Source organism: Lepeophtheirus salmonis, chromosome 11 (genome assembly GCF_016086655.4).
Source record: "Lepeophtheirus salmonis chromosome 11, UVic_Lsal_1.4, whole genome shotgun sequence".
NCBI classification, from domain to species: Eukaryota; Metazoa; Arthropoda; class Copepoda; order Siphonostomatoida; family Caligidae; genus Lepeophtheirus; species Lepeophtheirus salmonis.
This window is the reverse complement of record NC_052141.2, coordinates 19,335,488-19,357,855: the sequence shown is the minus strand read 5'-3', so window position 1 is coordinate 19,357,855 and position 22,368 is coordinate 19,335,488. Positions and strand designations below refer to the sequence as shown.

General features: G+C 29.0%; 1 protein-coding gene across 1 annotated transcript in view; it reads left to right on the top strand.

Moving 5' to 3' along the window:
• The window catches only part of LOC121126226 (uncharacterized), a 113,223-nt gene that overhangs the window by 64,929 nt on the left and 25,926 nt on the right, over window positions 1-22,368 (top strand). Inside the window, exon 2 of the mRNA XM_040721543.2 lies at window positions 3,877-4,020. Coding sequence (XP_040577477.1) covers window positions 3,877-4,020 — 144 coding nt within the window. The remainder of the gene's footprint in view (window positions 1-3,876; window positions 4,021-22,368) is intronic.

The window sequence follows — 22,368 nt, the reverse complement described above, 5'->3', positions numbered from 1 at the left end:
TCATTATCAAGTTTGTGCGTCTGCACTCATCTATTTGATGCGTCTACATAATAACAATCTGAAAACAAAATTCTATAAAAGTAGAAAATCTCTATTTATTATGCTATATAAGAATAAAGGCCAATTCTACGAAATTTTAATTTGAATATATTTGTGGTGCATCAAATAAAAAATGTTTTGAACAACAATCAAGAAATTCAAGATATGTTTTTTTTTTTAATTTTAAATATTTATTTTTTTAACTACATTACGCAACAAAATGAGAAGCTAAAACAAAAAAAAAAGGTTTATCATTTATCCCATGTCTCTGAGTTTATAAATATTGGAGTAATAACAAAAAACTAATGCGTGTGCGACCTCTTTTGTACCGGTTTTAGTACCAATAAGGCCGCATAGACCATTGCATCCTCACCTGAACTGGCTACAACATCAATAAGTCAATTATAGGCCCACACCCAAAGCGAACCCAAAGAAATGCAGAAGTTATATTTTTTACTTTCGCCTATCTCCAAGTGACCCTTCTCCACCCCGGAACAAGAAGCACTTTGATTTTGCTGTTTGGAGCGTCTACCTCACCTTTCATCCCAATTTGGATTTACTCTGATCTGACATAATCACAGCGTGCTACATCATGAACACGATGTTCATCGTAAAGAGCTACTGATTTTTTCGGACGTCTAGTTGAGGCTATTATTGCATGTGATGGAAGACATAATCAATACCAAATATGTTAATTAAAGATATTTTAAAATGATAGGAAGTTGTTTATTTTATTTCATAAATATCTTCTGTGTTTTTTTTGTTTTTTTTTGTAATTTAGTAATGCTACTCCAATTTGGTTGTTCCCCTTCTTTGCATTGGCCATCTTATTATGAAACAATTTCGGCAATCCTTTTAATTTTAAAACACGCAAATGCACAAGCCGTTCTTCAGGTCGGAAGATCCTTTGGTTTTTGAAGTATAAAAACTATCGCAATAATGTGTTTCAATAAAATACCAATTTCTTCTGTACATTGGCTGTATAATTACAGGCATTATCACATTGAATGAATAATTTCAACTATTGTTCCTAACTTTTATTTGATACTGAGATATTTAAATAATTATGTAGGCCCCGAAAAATATTTCAAACTATTTCATGGTCACGATTAATTTTGTCTACTTTAAATGTAATTTTGAGTACACCCAGAGGCATATAAAGAATAATTTTCTGATAGAAACCCCTACTCAATTTTACGAAATATCAGTTTCCCTTTCTTTTATCTTGAGGGGCTACATTTATGAATTTGGAAAGTCTCCTATGCTTTATAAAATAAGTATACACTGGGATAGATAATAATTTTTTGTTAAATACAAAAAGCTAAATATTCATATAATTCAATAAGCTTTGATTTCTTATTCAGAAGGTGAATCAATGATATTTTCAATCACCTATTTCCGCTTATGCTAATGCAGAATAGGGAATATTTAAATAATAGAAATATAATACGCTTAAAATATTCAAAAAGAGAATTAGAAGGATTTTCCATTGAGTTTATATATAATAAAATTTAAAAAAGGCTTATGTTTTTTATAAAATTGGGAAAAAATACATTTTTATAGCTTGATATAATTTATAACTAATTTTTAGATTATTTCTATTCAGATTTGAGAAAATTAATTTGATTCTCAATGATATCAACAACTTTAAATAGATAAAAGATAACTAAAGTCAACAAATAAAAAAAAATGGTTTATATAAATATGCATATTTAACTATCAGAGAGTGGAAATAAAATATTTAGGTAAAATAAAATGAATGGTACAGAGGGAGAGGTGTAAAAAAGACAGAAAGATGTATGTAAAAAGAAAAAGATGGGAAGAACAAAGATAAGGAGGAAGATATAGAAAGAGAAAGGAAAAATGATTTATTTTTTTCGAAAACAACCTGTTAATGAACTCGGAGCCCATAAAGACATAGTTCAAAAAAAAATTTGAATAACATAATTGCAAAAAATTATTGAACTTGATACTAACTAACGTTTTTAAAAACTAACTTAAAAAAGCTAAATTTATAACTTTTATCCTTTATGCTTTTTTAATATTTGATATTTATCACGGTGTTACATCACAAACTCTAAAATATAAAGTGTATTTTACAGTAGGAAATCGAATTTTCTGCTTCTTTTCCCCACTTATCAGTGTTCTAAACGTTGAATATTTGCATTACAACTAATTCTTGTGAAGCTTTGATCAATTCCTAGTATTAATTGAATTATCATTTGAAACAAGAATTAGATAACTAAAACTGATTTTAGAATCTTGATGAATAAAAGATTGCAAGATACAATAAAATTAAGGGATTACTGAGAAAAAAAAAAGTTATTTACTTTTTTTTTTTGTGTGTGGTGAGTCAGAATTAAATGAATTTTGAAAAAAAAATGAAAGTAAGAAAAAAATCTTTTGTTTTAAAATTTATATTAACATATCACAGACATATTTGAGTTATTTAAATCATTCATATTTCTAAAGGTACAAAAGAATTTTATGTATATGTTTCATATAAAATGCGTTTTTTTCTCTTTTTTTATGTTGTGATGATCAATTTTGTCTACTTTATGTGCAATTTGCTGTCCATCTATTATGTTAAGCATAGTAGATTTTTGACAAAAATGAAGAAAAAACTCGTCGTTGAAGAACAGCAATCTAATCCAAATTTAAACTTAAGAAAGATGATTTTAACTTGTTTTTGTGTTGACGGGCCAGATATGTGGGACTCAAGATAAAATATCCTTAACTAAAATGATACAAAAATACATGTTTGAGTCAATTACATACTTATTACTCAGATTAAATGGATGAGTAAAGCAATTATCTTTAGCTTCGAATCTTCGTTGATTTAAGAGACTTTTTTGATCTTGGTATGAACCCTTTCAAGAGAAATGGGTGAAAATGAAGTTTGAATACTTTATGTGAAATTTGTAGACCATCCAAAGGAATAGTAACAATCGTTTTGAATGCAAACTTGACTATTATTCGCAAAAGTATACTAATGTAATCCACCCTCAGTTTTGGCATCATTAATTTGAGTTGATGGACCAAATCAAAAGTTTTCTAAATAACTATTTAAAACTGAACATTTTTATAAATTAATCAGAGATTACACACAGAAGGTACAACTCCAATTACTTTGAGAGTATCTAATTATATGCAAAATGCACAATAATCGTATGAAGCCCCTTGATTAATCCTTTCGAAAAAATTATTTGCACACATGAATGATGGTTGGTTATAAAAAAAATCCATCTCTGTCTGTACGTACAAGTAGTAGCAATCAAGTAATTGAAGAGATTAGGAATAAATGATTGAATTTTGAAAATTTATTTATTTGATTTTATGTATAAATGAATTACTGCTCTCTAAGAAAATGAAAGTGATTGATAAATTGAAAAGTTTTTTCCTCAAAATAATTATGTTTAGAGTTTGTGAAATTGTCATATAACTTTGAAATAGAAATAAAGTATAACAAATAAAAAGTAGAAACTTTGAGATTGATCTATGACATGTGTTTCCTCTTACTATTGCACATAGTATTTTTATATATGTGTCGCGTCAACATAAAAAAAAGCTAGATAAAAACAAAAAGTTTTTTAGCTATTTTACTTTATAAAAGATGATAGTATAACTTGTTTAATAACTATTATACAGCTGTATATCAGCTACAAACTTTTTGTATTTATTGGTTCATTATAGCTAAGGCATTTAGCTTTGTTATCATTTCCTTAATTTAAAGTCTTCTAAGTCACTCGTTCCTATGTTTGAAATTGTTTCTTCTATGCCTTTTTTATGTTAATAGTCATATGTTTCAAGTTTTTTTTCTTATATCCCAATATATAGTTCTGGAGGGAATAGTGAAAGTAGTCATCAAATAGGCCACCGTCATCAAAATCAACCTGGATCTTCTGGCTTCCTAAAAGGCAATAATAACCATCACCACGACGAGAATCACCAAGGAATAAATCGAACAATGTACAATGAAAGGTAAGTTTGCTCTAATACACTATTTTTTTTTGTGCAATGTTATTTTTAAAAAACAAAAAAATAATTTACGTTCATAAAAAATAATTATTACGTTGTACACATTCAATGATCGGATAAGATCATTGAGAACAATAAAATAACCTTAGTCCATAAATTTTTGCATTTATATGAAAAATATATGTTCCTGATTGCATGTACCTCCAAAAATATTAAAAAAAACATTATTGCCCCAAATGATTTTTTAACATAGTACTTTTTTACTCTTAGGTAGTAAAATTGCACTTGTAAAAAATTATCCATATTTGGTATAGACTATACTGTAGAATGAGTTTTTTCATATACCACCAAACCGTGATTTTGGTCGGAGTATCATAGACCAGTCTAAGACGTTACTAATTTTTAATGACTCGAACAAAAATAACACCAGTCCATAGTTATCCCACAAAACAAAGTTTTGCCTGACTTCCTGTCATTTCAAATTATAGATGAACTGTTGATGACGTCACGTGACTATTAAAATTATAAACATCTTTACAATAGCGTTGTATGAAGTTAAATGTTAAGCATAAATTAAGTTTGTTCAAAACTTGAACCTTATTGTCTTATAAAGCTAAAAGTGTTGTATAAATTATATTTGAGAAATTCATAAGACCGGATTGGGGGAAAATTGGTCTGTAAATAGAGCCCGAAAATTATTGATCCATCTATTGAGACCAAACAAAATGCTTCTGGATTTGAAAACAACTAAATTTCGATCTACTGTCTCAGATTAATTGTGAACAGAACCTTAACATAAGTCTTTATTAGGACTGTCGAAAATATCGACAGACAACCAAAGGTATTGCAGTACGATATCCATTGATTTGCTCTATTTGTTGGTGGAGAATTTTGTAAAAAAAACGATTGTTAACTCACCTCGTCTAGTGGGATATTCGAAGGCCTTTTATATGTCTCTTCCTTTTTAAAGTTTAGATAAGTGCGGAGTGTAATGAAATGTCTTTTTACATATTGGAAATATTTCTCTACATTAATATGCTAATGTATGTTATAGGATTTAAAATAAATAAAACATTTTTTTTATATCTACAGCTAACAGATTACTGCACTTACATTGTATATATATACAGGTAACTACATTTAAACCAAAATATCTATTTTTGAAAAGCATAAAATATTACGAGTATGGTTTAAGAAAGATAGCATTTTATTGCAGGCTTATTTTCTAGTTTTATACATACAAAACCGTATTTAAAACGTATAAAAAATTATGTATTCAAGAAATGTCTATGCATTTATTTGTGAGGGTTTTGTTGATATTTTATAATCAATTCTTTTGATACTCCACGTTAGGGTCATATTTAGGATTAATTCAATAAGTACGAATAACTTACCTAGGATTTCAAAAATCAATGCTTCCTGTCAACTTTGAATATAAAGGGTTTTTAACACTGGAGGTGCAGTTACGTCAATTCACGTAGTTTCTAATATTCAATCCTTAATAATTTAGGTTTTACTTTTTGTTAGTGAATGCCATTGAGTGTATTTTAATTATTTGAAGAGCTGATAAAATTTTGAAAATTGGAAAAAAAAATCATGCACCTCCTCTCCCAAAAAGTTACCCAATCATTATTTTTGCAAATCAATTGGTAAAAGGATTAAAAAGAAATGTGTCTCAGATCTTATCAAAAATGTCTGTGTATATACAAACTGAAGATATTATTAAAACTACGTGCAACAGCAGCTAATAATCGCCATACACTTTCCACAAGTTGGTCGCTCACATTTTGTGCACAGTGTCATTGTTCTGTCCTCCGTGCAACGTCTTTTGATAGCACAGTTGACACCTCGTTCCATAGATAAATTGCAAACTCTTCATTAGCTCATCTCTACTTTTTAAGTGTTCATTAAAATGTAAAGGCTCTTTTCACCCAATAGTGGAAAATAATCCCAAAACAAGAAATTCCAAGCAGGTGATAGCCCTTTCTAGTAAACTTCATTATTATGTAAAGCTCAAAAAGCTATCCTTGGACTCAGACAATTCTTTCGTCCAAATCTTATATCCTATCCATCGAGCCGTAGACCCCAGGACTCACCCGCTCCCCCCAATTTTTGTTATTAAAAAGTTTTTACCCTTTAGTTGTCCAATTGAGGTGAGTTGATCAGATATGTATTCTTCTTCATAACTTTCTATAAATTAAATGTGAATGTCTGTATGTGTGTTTGTCCTTTAATCACAGTCAAACCAACAAATGAAATTTCCTTTAATTTTTGTACAGGTTTATAAGGTTCGGAAACGGTTCTAGTGATAGTTTCGTCTTCGAAGGCATGGTGGCCTTTAAATAACATTTATAATCACTTCAACTGTACAACCTGAGTGATGGGTGTATTTTGGATATTAGGAGCATTCTTTGATACTCAGAAAAGGTGCAGTTGAATAATTTAACCTGCCTCGAGCCCAGTAGTGCATTGCATAACCCATGGGCTGGGTTATATGATAAAGGTTCTTTGATGCCTAAAATTTAAGCTCTATTTTGACCAAGTATTTAACTTGTACAACCTGAGGGCCGTGTGTATTTTGGATATTAGAAGGGTTCTTTGATGCTCAAGGAAACGGTTGTGAGACTGTAAGTTCGGTAACTAACTCAGAATAAAGTAACACCTTCTTCATCGCATGAAAACAGAGTCCCTATATAATGTCAATATGTTAGTATACTCTTAATAATGAAATCAACATGAAAATAATTCTTAAAATTTTATCTCCTGGGCAAGGCTGGGAAAATTACCTATAGTTACACTACAGGTAATTATTGTGTGCTCTTAGTAAAGGAAGGACTAAAAGGAAAATGGCTTCTAAGTGCACACTATTTTGGTCACGAAGGAGTTCATAGAATTTTTTTAAAAGTAGAAATGGGATCCATATGAGTTCTTTCGTACAGTTGATATGCTATCGTATAAAGAAGCTATTTTGAATCTTCAGAATCTAAAGGTCCTCGCTTTCCACCAGCCTTGATTTGATAATTATTTAGTAGATCAAGTATTTAAGCAGTCCTAAGATGCACTCAAAAATGAATGTACTTAGTACACACAAACGTAATTACAAACTGATATACTTGGCCTTAATAATATAGATATCATTGAACTTAATATAAAGCACGGTTTTTTTAAAACTGACACCCAATAACTCCAAGAAATTCCAGTACAGTTCAAATATAAATAAAAAAATAATTTGTAAAATCATTTTAAATAAAATTTTCCAAATAGAAAAATGTATTGGGATATTCTCAAAATAAAATTAGTATAAAACAGATTAAATACATAGAACATGGAAAGAACACATATCTTTCAGAAAAGTGCTTTCAATAATATTTAGTTTTATGTTTCTCATTCACTCTCTCTCTCAAAAAAAAAAAAAAGATTTATGTGAAGAATCACTTTCCTTTTTATTTTATCACATCACGTTAATGGACACTCCTGGCCAAGAGTAGTTGTTCTTTCTTTGAGTCCATGTTTTTTTTCTCTTTTTTCTTATCTACTTTATTTGTTCTTTTCCAACAAATACCCATTTACTAGAGAGTGACTTTATTAACTCAAAACTATATAAAGAATTTTGATGTCAACTATAGATTTATCTGTTTCTTTTCCCTAAATATCAGACATATAACATAAAATAATGAGATGATTTTTCAGAGTTGCCTCACTAACAGAAAAATACAGAGCTCTGTTGAGCTGTCAATTTTAATTTTCCATTATATACTCGTTTTAGAATAAGTAAGAGACTTCAACAAACATTAGTAATGGAAAATAGGTTTTTAATTCTTCTGAACTATAGAATCCATATCTATATTAATCAAACATCGTAAGTATGTCTCTATGAATGTTTGTACAGGGCTAAGCAGCATCTTTCGAGTATACTGGCCTTCATGACCTCTGACAATACCAAGTATTTCTTCACAGCCCTTCTGATGGTTCTAGGAGCCGTGGAGATGTTATAGATTCGGTAATGTCTTCCATGACCTTTCTCACCAAGTTGGGAGGAGCTTCGGACCCCCCTTTGAATTGTACAATGCACTGCCTGCTTTCTTGGATTGGTCTTCTTCATTATTCCACACCTAGGCCACCTTGAAAACAAGGCCGTTGGAGCACCTCACAACGTCCACAATCCTCTCTACCTCAACTTCATCATCTAGGAGATTTGATATGCGCTGCCATTTGTCCTCAGTAATTATGGTGATGTGACAAATGTTTATCATAGTTTGTTGATGCAGAAAAAATTACTGACCTAGATGTCAACAAATATTAACACAACCTTCTTATATTAGTGAGACCATTAAAATTATTTAACTGTCCATGTTTTGCTCCCCAACCCTGTATATATGAAAATGATTCCCCCTGTGCTCCATGATGTATATCAAAATTCATGTGAATTTTCAGTATATGTTAAGGTTGGAATTATTATATATAAATGCTGCTTTATAAATTTTGTTTATTTTTATTAGTAAACTCTCTACAGACTTAAATACTTTTAAGTCATCCAAACATATTCTTTGTTTTTCTTATTTCTACAATATTATTTAACAAAATTTGTCTTTTAAACGACGCCTAATTATTTAGTTATAGGCCTGGTACTTATGGGAATTGTTTACAACAAAACAAGTGCTCATTTTAACTTAACCAATCTTTTTTTACCCCCAAAATTTTTAATTATAGTTAATGTATAGTCATCTGTTTGCTTTGATAAAGTAATCGTATTTTAGTCATAGTTTTTGACTTTAATTGATGTCGTCTTTTTGCTTTAGTTTTTTTTTTTTTTTTTGCAAAAAGCCTGGAAATGAGCAAAAGTCGAGTCTACATACTAAGAATTATAAGATATCTTTCAATGTCACATAAGTATTTTTTTTATATTAAAAAAAGAGATGGATGATGTAATGATATTTTATTAATTTATTTTCTCATTTTCTTGAAAAGACGACCCTCACCCATATTGATGCCACTTAATAGTATTGGGTATTGGTATAAAAGTTCTAGACCGGTTTAGACATAATATGATTTTTAGTAGACAAAGGAATCTAGTCCTTTAAAAAAATTGATCTGAACTTATCCAAAAGATGTTTAAATCCTTTATAAAACCATTATGTCCCACCACTGTATCCAGATACATGAGTGGGCAACAGTAAACTGATTTAAAAGTTATTTTATGTATTGAAAGAGAGGTTTAGGGATAATGTCATGTATAAGCTTACATTGTTGTTACTCTACTGAAGAGGACAAATGTTCGTAGAATCAATCAACACATGTTAAAAATCTTTATCTTTATTAAAAATATTCGTTTTAACAGCGTTTTAACAGTGATTGATGTTTAATAACCCTGAGAAATATTATTGCTGGTTTTTACAATTGTATTATCTTCATTTTAAACAAATTTACAGATATCTTAGTTAAATTAAGCCCTTACTTTTATAGGCTTAAATAAACACTAGCATCTATTGCCATTTGAACATAGTTGGAAAAGGTAAACCCTTCGGGGACTGCAAGTATCAAAATATTTCGAAACTATACTGTTATACAAACAAATAGAATTTCAGTCTACAATATTAAAATATAAATGTTAAAAAAACAACTACTACAACTTCTTAACTATTCCCTTACCTTATGTGGCCTGTCCAAAGAATGGCAAGCTAGAACAACTATTTTCAAAAATGAGTGGAGATAGTATTTTATACTTTAAAATACTATTGTGTTTTCTACAAATAAACTATTACCATATCATTTTGGACAGCTTATAGTAGCCTAAAATTGATCCTCACAACAATATAAGATATAGTAAAAATTGTCCTTTCAGATCCGTAACCTCAAAATTAGTGGAACAAAATGGGCAATACTATAATTAAATGTTAGAGTATCAGCAACCATAAATACTATTCACATTTTCATCCGTCTGGTCTGTGTTTTGGCCTTTAACGAAGAAAAACTTTAAAATATGGCGTATTTTGTTTTTGCTGGGGTCAATTTTTGAAGCACGCTCAAACAATGCTGAGTCCATCAATAACAAAAGTTTAAAAAAAGTTTTTTAAAGTATGGAATCTCATCTTTCTAGTACCATTTAGAGTAAATTTATTACAATGATACATCGCATGAAAAACATTACTAAAGCCATCTGTTAAAAAAATAATGGATTTATTTTTATTGTATAATAAGAATTGAACATATTTTATTTGTAAAGTGTCATATTTAGGGCTATATAGTTTAATAAATTAAATAAAGATTTTAAAAAAAATATATAAATCTTTATATTTGAATAATAAGCCAATATTTGACTCTATTATTTACGTATATGAAATTTGGGAAGGTCTACATAAATTCAAAGGGATTTTCTCTATTTCTCGATTTTTGTTTTAAAATTATTTTTATGTTGACCCATCACTTATAAAGATTCAAATTTATAAGACCAAGATGAAAACGACATTAAAAAACAAATCTGCAATTTGAATAATCTACCGAGTCTTATTTGAATAAATATTATTTATGCTTCCATTTTATGTTTGTAGACAAAACCAAAAAAAAAAAAAAAAAGGGGGGCTCACGCTTGGTCAAGTTACAAAATCGATCATAAAAATATTTATATTATCAGGCATTCATACATAAATTATAAGATACCCGAATAATACCGAATATCAACTTATAAAAGAATGGTTATAAATTATTTACAATCAGATGATTTATTTCATTATAATTCAATTTTGATCAAATGAAACACATTGTAATTCTTTTGGATATTCATACAATACAAGTAAAGCCTCATTGATTATTAATATGATATCCCTTGTGCTCAATAATGATCTCCAAGCGATGATGGAAAAAGATATTAACTATATAAACTTTTTATCAATTTTATCTATCATTTAATAATAGATTACCATTTTTTTTTATATTTTACTATGGGGTATGGGGAGCCCTTGACTATGTGCCGGTTTAAAGGCAAAATAATTAATTTAATTATCTAAAAGTAAATAAGTATACTAACAAATTCTAAACAAGAAATTATAAAAAAAAATGAAAAATTACATAATATCTTATTTAATGTTTCCGGAGCATAGTGAAGAGTTTTAACGATGAAATGTAGATTCAAAGATATAGGAAGGATATTTATAAATCTCAGGTTGCATAATATCCCAGTTCACTAAAAAAGGGTTAAGCAAATTCAATAGGCACTAACCACCTTCAAAAATATATATTCTGTGCTTCTGAGACAAGAAAAGCTTTTCCACGTGTCTCATTGTGTACCCAATAAAAATTAGATATTATAAAACATAAATTAAGTTTAATATTATAACTTCAAGCATAAGAATAGGAGGAAAATCAAGATTGTTTCCAAGAAAAAAAATAGGTTAGAGAAGTCAATGCACTATTTAAATACGCCAAGATAGATTATTTGACAGTTACTGACTCCCAACTTTCATACTGAAAACGTATTTTTCCATTAAAAATATTTTTAATACTTTCCCCTATAAGACAGCACAAATTATTTCAAGAAAATGTGTGTCGAAAATGAATTGTAGTATTTGTATATACTGTAGTGAATATGTAGTTGTAATATTAATATCATCTATTTCTAAAAAACATGATTTTTTTAAAGTATGTATTAAGTTTGGATTTCAGTCTGAAAATCACAGACCATTCTAATTGTGTACATTTTAAACGTTCGGTCCAGACCAGTTTCAAAAGTAAAATTCAGAATGTATCAGTTTCATTTAACCTAAGAGTCTAAATTGATTCTAAAGAAGATTTTTTGAGAAAGTCTATAGTTTTTTCAAATTGTAAACATGGACCTAAAATCAGGTCATATCAAGTTAAATTTGTTCGATAAATTACATATATATGTGTTTGTTTATGTTGCTTAAATAATGGGTCTGATGGAGTTGTACTGACTAAGTATAAATATTTTGATAGAGTCTTATTTATTCCATCTAACGTAGGAAACTTCTTTGAATTCCAAAGAAACACATCAATTGATTTCAAAATAATAAGTTCTCCCAAATGCAATGTTCTTTGAGTTACGTCGATCCAAGTTATACAGAAATTTATATCTGTACAATTACGAAATCAGGATAAGGGAGAAGATTGGTTCAGAAATTGAGACGGAAAGAAATAGGTATATATCACATTGTTAGCTCAAAGTTGTAGACGTTCCTGCTTATTTTCTGAAGGTTTTCAGATTTCATGAGAAGGTAAACTAACACACAGAGCATAAAAAAGAAGGAAATAACATTCCTATAAAGATATTTTTATAAATCTATTTGTAATTTGGAAATAATATTGAGGTAATGACGTTTTAATAAATTTTTAATGATAAGGAGGCATGAAAGTTTTGTTGTTATAAAATGAGTGTTCTAATCTTGAATTGGTCAAATTATAAGTAGCTTGTTTAAGCTGTGAGCAACTTCTAACAATTAATGTACAATAATTCTATAAGAGTGTGAAACTGGTGAAAAACAGCTGTGGTTTCTTCTGTTTATTTTTTGTGGAAAGGTTTTGAGTTACAATAAAGGTGGTGATATATTGAGACAGAAAAAATCGGTTCACAATATGAAAACGGTTAAATTTGATTCTACGATCTGCTTTTGCAGTCGGAAATATTTGTCTAAATCGGTTTACAAATATAACTTGAGACCTAATCGAAAATAAAATTTGGTAGTAGACGGGGTCTCAACAATTGAATGTATGTGATAAGTAGCTAATCTTAAGATGTTCATAAGAGTTTATTTTTTTTTTTACATACGTTTCTCATATGTACCTGCTGAAGAAAAAATACAAGGGGAAACTTTCTTCAAAGAACAAACATTTGATTTTTTTATTGATATAAAACTGGTTCATGAAACAATTTTTCAAAATGTTGTAGACCACAGTCGCAAAGTATTTCTATAGATAAAATATGGCAAAAGAGAACGTTTGAGCCGTATTTATTAATATTTGTACACATCATTTTCTAAAGTAGTCAATTTTTAAAGTTTTAAGAGAAAAATTTTTACCTAAAATATGGTGAATTTAAGTCAAAACAAAACAGCTTTTATAAATAGTTTTATAAATGGATAAAAAATCTTTGAAAATTTGAGGAATATAATTTGGTGATAAAAATGTTATTACTTATAAATAAAATGATGTAGAACTTCTTTTGCCAATTGTCTAAATCATAGGATTGAAACTTTGAAAAAGATATTTTTTTATAGTGAAAAAAAATGAACATTTATTTAATGTATCACAAATACCTAACACAATGCCTTAAAAGAGCTAAATTAGAAGTTTTTGAAAAGACCTTCTACAACTTAAAATATTAAGCATATATGATTTTATAATAGGTTAGGGAAAAATTAATTTTGTTTTATTCGCTTTATTTGAATACTTTATTAAAAAGTGTTACAATCATACTGATTCAAGCCAAGTATGCCCTGGTCAAACTTTGTAAAGAGTTTATAAATTACATTACCCAAATTAATATTTACATTTTTCATCGGGCAAGAACGACCTACATATACTATAAGGAATTAGTGATTCACTTTGTGTTCTCAGCCTAACTAATAAGAAATATTTCTTTACAATATAGAATTAATTATCAAAATCTATCAAAATATATATTTTAATGTACAATAAGTAGGGATGTATTTCCTAGGTATTTTGTAGCATGCAGTTTTTTTGTTGCAGTTTATATTTTCTAAAGCTGTTATCCAAAATTATTTTACACATGAAGAAAAAACATGTATGTTTTAATTGTAAAAATTGAGTGCTTTTGCTTATCTGATGATTGACCGTAAATATATACATTGTGCAGTAGTCTTAAGTGTCTGTAGGGATTGAAAAAACTTTAAGAAAAATAATAGTTTTAAGATTAGAAAATAAAAATAGTTGGTGTTATCATTATTTTCACTTTTTATTGCATTTTTTAATAGATTTCTAAATAATTCATTCCAGCGTTCCTATGATTTAAATTTATGAAATGGTTTCATTAAATAACTGTAGATATTTTTTGAATTTAATTATACAATAGTTTCCTTGAATTAAAGCTAATTTAAATGTTGAAGGATCTCATTTCAATATTGTGGACCCATAAATAATCATTTTAAGGAGCTCATGCTAAATAGGGTCTTAATGCAGGGGAACCATATGTCCACATCTTGTCTTCTCCTCACACTCTAAGAAATGTCCTCCCCATAGTTTAAATTCTTGAACAGACCCAGAGTAGAATTGAATATGACTAACAGAGACATTCCTGCCTTTGTTCGTGCTTGATACAGAGTGGAGCTTGTGTTTTTGTCCTTTATAATCATATAACAGCTTATTTCATGATAAATCATTATAGGTAATTGATCTACTTTCAAGCAGTACATTTGTCAGAGTTACCTTTTTAATTATTATTATTTTTTTTTTTTTCACATACCCAAAATGCTTTGTGATTTACAATACTATATAAAGAACATAACTGTTCTTACATGAATATTTGATTATTTATTAAAATAATCCAACTCTATGTTCTTGTTGAGTGGCTTTTAATAACTACATGGGCATGCAAAAAAAAAAAGCTGAAAATTTATATATATATATAGTCATATCATTGACTAAACCATCTAAATATACGAGAGAAAGGCTTTTAATTCCATCTTTACATGGCATATTTATATTAATCTTCATTTATGTCCAAAATATTTTAAGCAAATATTCATGCATATACTTAGTAAAAAAATATATATTTTTACTGACTTTTACTCATAAATACATTCTACATAAGTGTATATAATATGTACAAAAAAGTTTGCAATTAATGTAACGATCATCCTAAAAGTTAGTATTAAATGCATGAAAACTAGTCCCTACTATATAAAAATTGCAATCAATTTGAATGGAGAAAAAAAGTTATTCTAAGGGTAATTATCAAATTATATAGGAATTACAACAATCATTTAAGTGATATATATAAGGCAAAAGTCTTCAAAACGATGTTCAATCAAACTCATCCTGAAAATGAGCTCATATCTTAAAGCTGAAATAAGTCAGAGATCTAAAATAATAGGTCATTTTTACATGACTAATCTTATTCAAATTCAGTTTAACATTTTGATTAGGGATCCAAAACATGTGCTTGCATTACAAAATTACAGAAAAGTTATTTTTAAGGAATGAAGTAGGGAAAACTCAAAAATATTTTGTCAATTGTTTAGATAATATATTTAAAAATATTTTGTCAATTGTTTAGATAATATATTTAAAAATATTTTGTGTTCAATATGTCCTCCTGAACAACGAATAATAATCCATACACGCTTGTAAAAAGATTGAAATTTCTAAACAATGAAGTTTAAGTCAATGGCGTGGCATCCAGTAATGATAGCAGGCCCCAATTATGATTAGCAGTGTGGTAGATATTTTTATCAAAGAAATCCCTAACAAGAAAGCCGTAGGGTTGAAGTTAGACAAGGAGGAAGACCACATAGAACCAGGCCAGAAGTCAACCATGTTATTACTATAGAAATAATTGTTTTTCCTGGCCGTACGAAGTCAAATAGACTTCTGAATGTAGTAGTCCGATATCGCTGACAAGGGTCTTTCAGTCTGGGGTATCGCACACATGTACCTTTTTTTTATTCCTCAGACATTTTTACACATGGAGACATGAGATGAATATAAAACTTTGTGTTTTAGATAATTTTTTTTTCAACTATCGTCTTAGTTTCTACTATCTAAGTTATATATTTTTTTATATTCATACCGGCCATAAACACAACGCCGTCTAGGGCCATAAAATCTATAATCCCCCACACATGCAATCCTTCAAATAGTTTATTTTCTTGACCTCTTTCTTTCCTAGTCATGCAATTATCTTTGGTGGCTTAGACCTTCCTCATCAATACAGATAAAAAATAGACATGATATTAAATGTATTGGGAAAAGAAAAGAGAGGACATTGTCCCCCTTTTTTCTATTTTTTTTATAAGCACATCATACTACTAGGATAAAAATATATATATATATATGTAAATATATTGACTAAAATGTATTAATGATTATGACATGAAAGGCAAGAAGTTTTGTGGTTTTTGTGGCTTACTACATGTGTTTGAAAAGATTAAAGCTTTCTAAAATGTATATATTGCTTATTTGGAACTAACAGTTAGAATAAATCATAAAGAAGGAATTATCCACATCAATATAAAACAGCATATATCCAGATTTAATTTTTCAGAAGCATACTGACAATTGTTGGTTATCAAATGTAGATTTCAAGGAATACAAAGCATTTTTAGAAATCTAGGAGTGTATAATATCTCATTTCACTTTCACAGGCTAAATAAATTCTTCTGGCCTTATTTTGGAAAAAGTCGTACTTAAAAAAACAACAACAACATATTTTTCAGATATACGGTTGTCTGAAGTTGACCCCAACCTAACGAGAATGAACTTTTTTAACAGTGTCTAACAGACATACAACAAAAATTTAAATAAGTTATATACCATCCCTCTAAATATCTTACATGTGTAAAAAATCCCTTTTTTATTCAGGTTTTTAATTCAAATATTTAAAAGACCGAATTAACGACTATTATAGAATAAATTTACAAAAACGTCGAGTTCTTTTGCGATTACACATTACAAATTTATTGATAAATGTTATATGTTGCATTTGAATTAATTAATTATCCTTTGGAAATTTATGAGGATGGTCTCCACCTTAAAAGCTAAAGTTCAAATTTGTGCCCATGAACCAAATCAGTTTTTGAGGTCATGATTTGAAAATTGTCCTTTATTTTTTTTCTCACACATTCGTACTAAAGGATGATTAGTATACTATTCAGTTCTACTCGTTTTTAAGTTTCCCCCACTTAACGAGAATATTGATAGGTTAAGGAATTACATTCTCTGAACTGTTCATGAGGTTTGTGAATACCAAAAGAAATTATTGGACTTTTTAATAACTAATTACAACTATGTCGTTCCTCTTTCCTTATGGCTATAAACATTTTAACATTTATTTTTATATAAAATCCAACAGATCAAAGATAACATGGAGAACAAACACAAAATAACAATAATAATGGTCAGTAATTTAATAATCTTTTGTGCATTTTTGACACATGTTCTCTCACAGAGAAACAAAAAATATTCTTCCCATGTAAAACTAAGACAAAAAGCTAAGAAAACCTCTTTTATCTAATTTGTTTCTTGTAAGATTCAAATATTAATTTCATTACGTTAAAGGAGACCCATGGGATGTCAATGTGTACAATTGTTTTTTAATATTTAATATCACGGCTCATGAAATCGGAATTGTTATTTTTTATAATATAGTTCTGTTGTTCATTTCCATTCAAAAAATCATTCTAGGAGTAATAAGACTAATAATATTATAATTTTTATTAGGATTCTATTGATTATTCTCTCAAAAAGCACTATATTCCATTTCAATTAAATTGGTAAATAATAAGTTGCTACAAATAAATATACGTATGTTGCCCCTCTACACAAAAATAAGCAAGAATTTTTTTCTCAAATTGGTTTTATGGTTTTGGTTACAATTTATTAATATAAACCCTTTGTGTGTGCTCTCAATTCCTCTTAAAGAAGGCAAAAATGATCTTAATAATAAAAAAAGAATAAATTGATATAAATCTTCCTCAAAGAACCATATCAGGGCTAATAAAATTATGTTACATCAAACAAAGATTTTAAAATGGACTCAAAATTCTTAAATATCTCAAATCAACCCGGAAATTTGATTAATAAATCAATAATTGACTTAAATTATCTTTCATTTCTAATCGAAAAACGATTTTTCAGATCTGTAAATCAATCTTACTTTTAGTTAGGAGCTCATATGCATGATAAATTTGATCAAAAATCGAATAAAAGACCATTGCGTGCTGGATTATAGTTCGTGAGTAACTTTAATGATGGAATAAGAATATTTGATAGTTATTGGACTATGTTTTACTGAGGTATTTACTAGGATCTATCCAATTGAAAATTTGTTCATGAGCAAAAGCTGTCAAATGCTACTAATTGGACGAGTCTTGACAACTGGGGTATGGACCCAATGAAGTTAGTACTCAAAAAATATACTTAAGTATTAATACGTTCAAAAAATAAAATTAAAAAACAAAGAAATATTGTGTTAAATGAAAGTATAATAGTCCTAATTAATCAAAAGGAATAATAACAATCTTGAAATTGACGAGTTGTCCAAATTAAGTTACGAGCATAAAGGTTCATAAAACATGAATATGTTGTAACTTTCTAGGACAATGACCACAAAGTAATATACATTTTCAAGGCTAAGATTTTACCGAAATCCTTGTGTAAAAGGGGAAGGAACTTGTGACATTGGGAGAAGACTACAATTTATCGATTTAAAAAGCTTATATTTTTCAATTCCCCAACTTTTATTTCAATTTATATAGATTTATTTAGTTAATATATTTTTCATATTCTTACACATCTTGGGGATGGGGTAAAGTATAAGTGAAAAATAGAACAATGAAACGACAAAAATCTACAAAAACGGAATAATAAAGAAAAAACAAAGTCATACATCATCGAAGGAATAAAAAAAGGATATATGTGTAAGGATTATACATAGACTATTGCTGTATACATACAGTTTTGATTCAAAGAGAAGGATTCAAAGATCATCAATAAACCATCTTCTGACAGAAAAAGAGAGTTTCTTACGATTTCTTTCATGTTTTTAGTATACAGTTATGGAGATAACATTCAGACAATATTAAAAGTAAGATGGAAGAAAAATAAACCAACCAAACGTATATTGTTGTCTGTCAATCAAAAAGTAAGCTAGAAGTATTTTTCAAAATTTTTAATTTGTAATACATATGTAGCCTTTCACGAATTGCTATCAATTCAAATCAACAAATATTATGTGAATCCTTTTTCTATCCTACAAATTGCACTTACGACAAAGGAACCATTTTTGATTTGGGATACAATGAAATACTCTGAGAATCTAATAGATTGTATATGCTTATAAGTTCTTGAATTTTCTTAATTCATTTTATTATCCACCAAAAACAAAATTCAAAATTATATTTGGTAATTAGTAATCATTTAGTGGTTATAGTGAATAAAACTGGTTGAATCTCCGAGATATCTTGCATGGGTCTAATGGACTTGAGGGGATTGGCTTGGGCTGATTTCTTTAACTTCTCCCTGTTTAGTTTAGTTTTGGTTCATAGAGCCCTTCTTCCACTCCACTGTTTTGGAATTGCATAGTACGGTGGTCATGGAGACGCCCAACTGCTTGGAGTGCGCAAATTGAATTTTGTTGATCACCTTCAAGTTTTATAAGCACATAAGTTACAAAAGCTCAGGTTTGTATCGTTTTATAATTAATTGTTCATGCTTTAATTTATCGAAATTTGAATTAACTTCAATTACTCAACCTTGATTTATTATGGAATTAGTAAGTGTTCAGATTTTTATAGCCTGAATAGATGAAGTAAAAAATAAATTGACGTTTTCCATCCTTTTCTTTATGTTTGTTCTCAAATGTTTTTATGTGAACGCACCACATTTGTATTAACGTTCCAAATTAGCCAAATATGAGGAAATATACCCTTAAATCTCTGGGGTCACATAAAATAGGAATGTAATTGTTGTTACATAAATATATCAGAGCATCTAATTTATATTTCCTTATTTTTTATGAAGAAGCAGCCAACCCCTTTTACAATCAAAAGAAAATTGGAAATGAATATTTAATGAGATCAGAGGGAGGGAAAGAAAGGTAGATACTATTGAAAAATATATTCATGGAGGCAACAAGATGCAAAAATAATTGAGCAACGGTATCAGCTGACAAAAGAGTTCTGATACGACGTCATATATAATTTAATTGTTTTCTTTCATTTATTAATCCGCAATCCCACTACGAGATAAATGATATTTAATATTGACTTATTGTTATGGTATAATAAAAAGTTAACCAATCAATTTCTTTCATTTAGTTGACGTAAAAATTATTATAATACTCGGAAATAAATTATTATCCATTCATTCATTGTCATTATTTTAGTTTATTTTTTTGGATCTCGAAATTCAAAAGATTTTTTTGCAAATGTTATAAATATCAAACAATATAGCTTGAAGTAGTTTACGATTGCTATGACATACTCTAAATCAGTTTGCATCTTTAAAAAAAAGTGTCAAAAAAGAGTTAAAAGACCTCAAAATAATCGTTCAACCATTGTCGGTGTCAAATGTGGCCTTTAGAACCTCACAAGGCTCTTTTTATGGACTTTTTTTGACAACTCTCACGACAGTCTGGTTTGAAACTCCGTGTTCTCTTTTATGGCCACTCATGGATTGAACAGGATTAGTCTGGTCTGATTTCTTCAACTCATCCAGGTCCAGTTTGGTCTTTTTGACAAAACTCTTCTTCCTTTCCAAAGTTTCGGACATGGTGAAGGCTTAGACGATTGCCTTTTACACGCACAACTCCTTGAAGTGGGCGAATCGAAATTTGTTGATTGTGTTTCATTTTCTTTGGGTCAACTTGTACGTTCGTTACAGATCCCAAATTTCTTTTTTTTTTAACTAATTATTTCTTCACATATATATTGAAATAAAAATTAAATCGAAACACTCCACCTTCATTTATTATTAAATTAGTCAGTGTTCATATTTTAATAGTTACCAGGTAATCGGATTTAATGTTTCAAGAGCATACTTAAAAGTGTTGGGCGTCAAATGTAGATTTAAATTAATAAGAATCAATTTTATAAATCGCAGGGTTTATAATATCCCTGTTCACTTATGGAAGATTCAAAGCATGGCGTTTATTTTTTGTTAGTAGTAAGCAAGAAGAGGTATTATATTAAAAAAATAAAATGTTTATTCAATCTTTTCCAAATATTATTATCTTCTTTTTTTTTGCACTCATTTGCATTACTTAAAGACGGTTGAAATCAATTTTGAGACCAGCAGTCCATGCAAGGAAGTGCTAAGCCCCCTATGTTCAATTATTACTTTGTATATTTTTCAAATATTTAGGGGTCGTTCACATTTCTAATTTTTTGTACTTTCTGAACCATTTTTGGGTTATTGATGGGTAGAAGGGATTGATTATACTATATAAATAAATATATGTTATAATAATACATTTAAATTTATCTATAAAACACATCACATCCATCAGGTTTTCCTCTTTTTTTAGGGAGGGGGACAAAAGGAGAGGAAAAGAAGAGAATGACTAGTAAGTAGTCCACTGATTTCCTTTTTTTAAGGAGCCTCCCCCCTTATGTCATCCTCTATATGATCATTCAATATATGTACATATTATATACACTAGAAAATGAATAGGTTGATCTATTTAGATTACCCCTCATTCCTCCCATTGTGAATGTATATGTGCGTCTTCTTCGTTGGGTAGGAAGTCAAAACTATTCTCTTATATGTGTCTATACAGGATTTTTTTACTTCAATATCCGAAGACAGAAAAGGAAAGATAAAAGTTATATTTTTTGGAATAAAAACAAATGTCAGATGCGAATAAATATTTATAATTTCCGTTCTGAGTCATTTTATGAAACTTTTTATACATATAATCTAACATTTATATTCATACATACCACTCCTAAATATATATACGGGGTACACAAACTATCTATGCCGCCACTTTGACGGAATCCCTTTGGCAAATGCAAACACATTGGTAGATTATCTTTTTTGTTAAATAGCTTTTTCAAACCTTCACCAGACGGGGGAAAAATTGAATCAATCAACGAATTTGTCGTTCGAAATATTTGGAAAAGGCACGGAGACCTCCTCGATGTTGCAAACTGAATAGTCAATTTTGAGGCAACAACAGTGCTGTTGAGGTCTCAGGTCAAAGTGACGTTGTCCGGACGCCCGTCATACCTTCTCATGTGTTCCCAAAGGTTTCACGGTCGACACAGATCCCTACCAGACTTGCTAGAGACCAAGGTGAACCCCTGCACCCACTTGGTTACCAATGGAATGTCTCAATTGGTTGCCAATGGAATATCTCAATTTCGATCTTGAGCAATTTTACTGATTAACTTTTAGAGACTTTTCAAATTGTGTTAACATAAGTACAGTGAAACATATAAAGTTGAATTAGGTTTAAATGTGGACTACATATAATACAGGGTTCCTATAAAAAATATGTCCCAACTAGATTGAGACCGGAATCCTTTTAGGATGTAAAAATGAATAAATGTATGTTTATTGACACGAAAATGAGACCAAATTGCAAAAATAAGTTTTCAACTCCTTCTCATCATTAGTATATTTCTTTTAATTAAGGTTGGGATCGAGACTAAAAATCTTAGA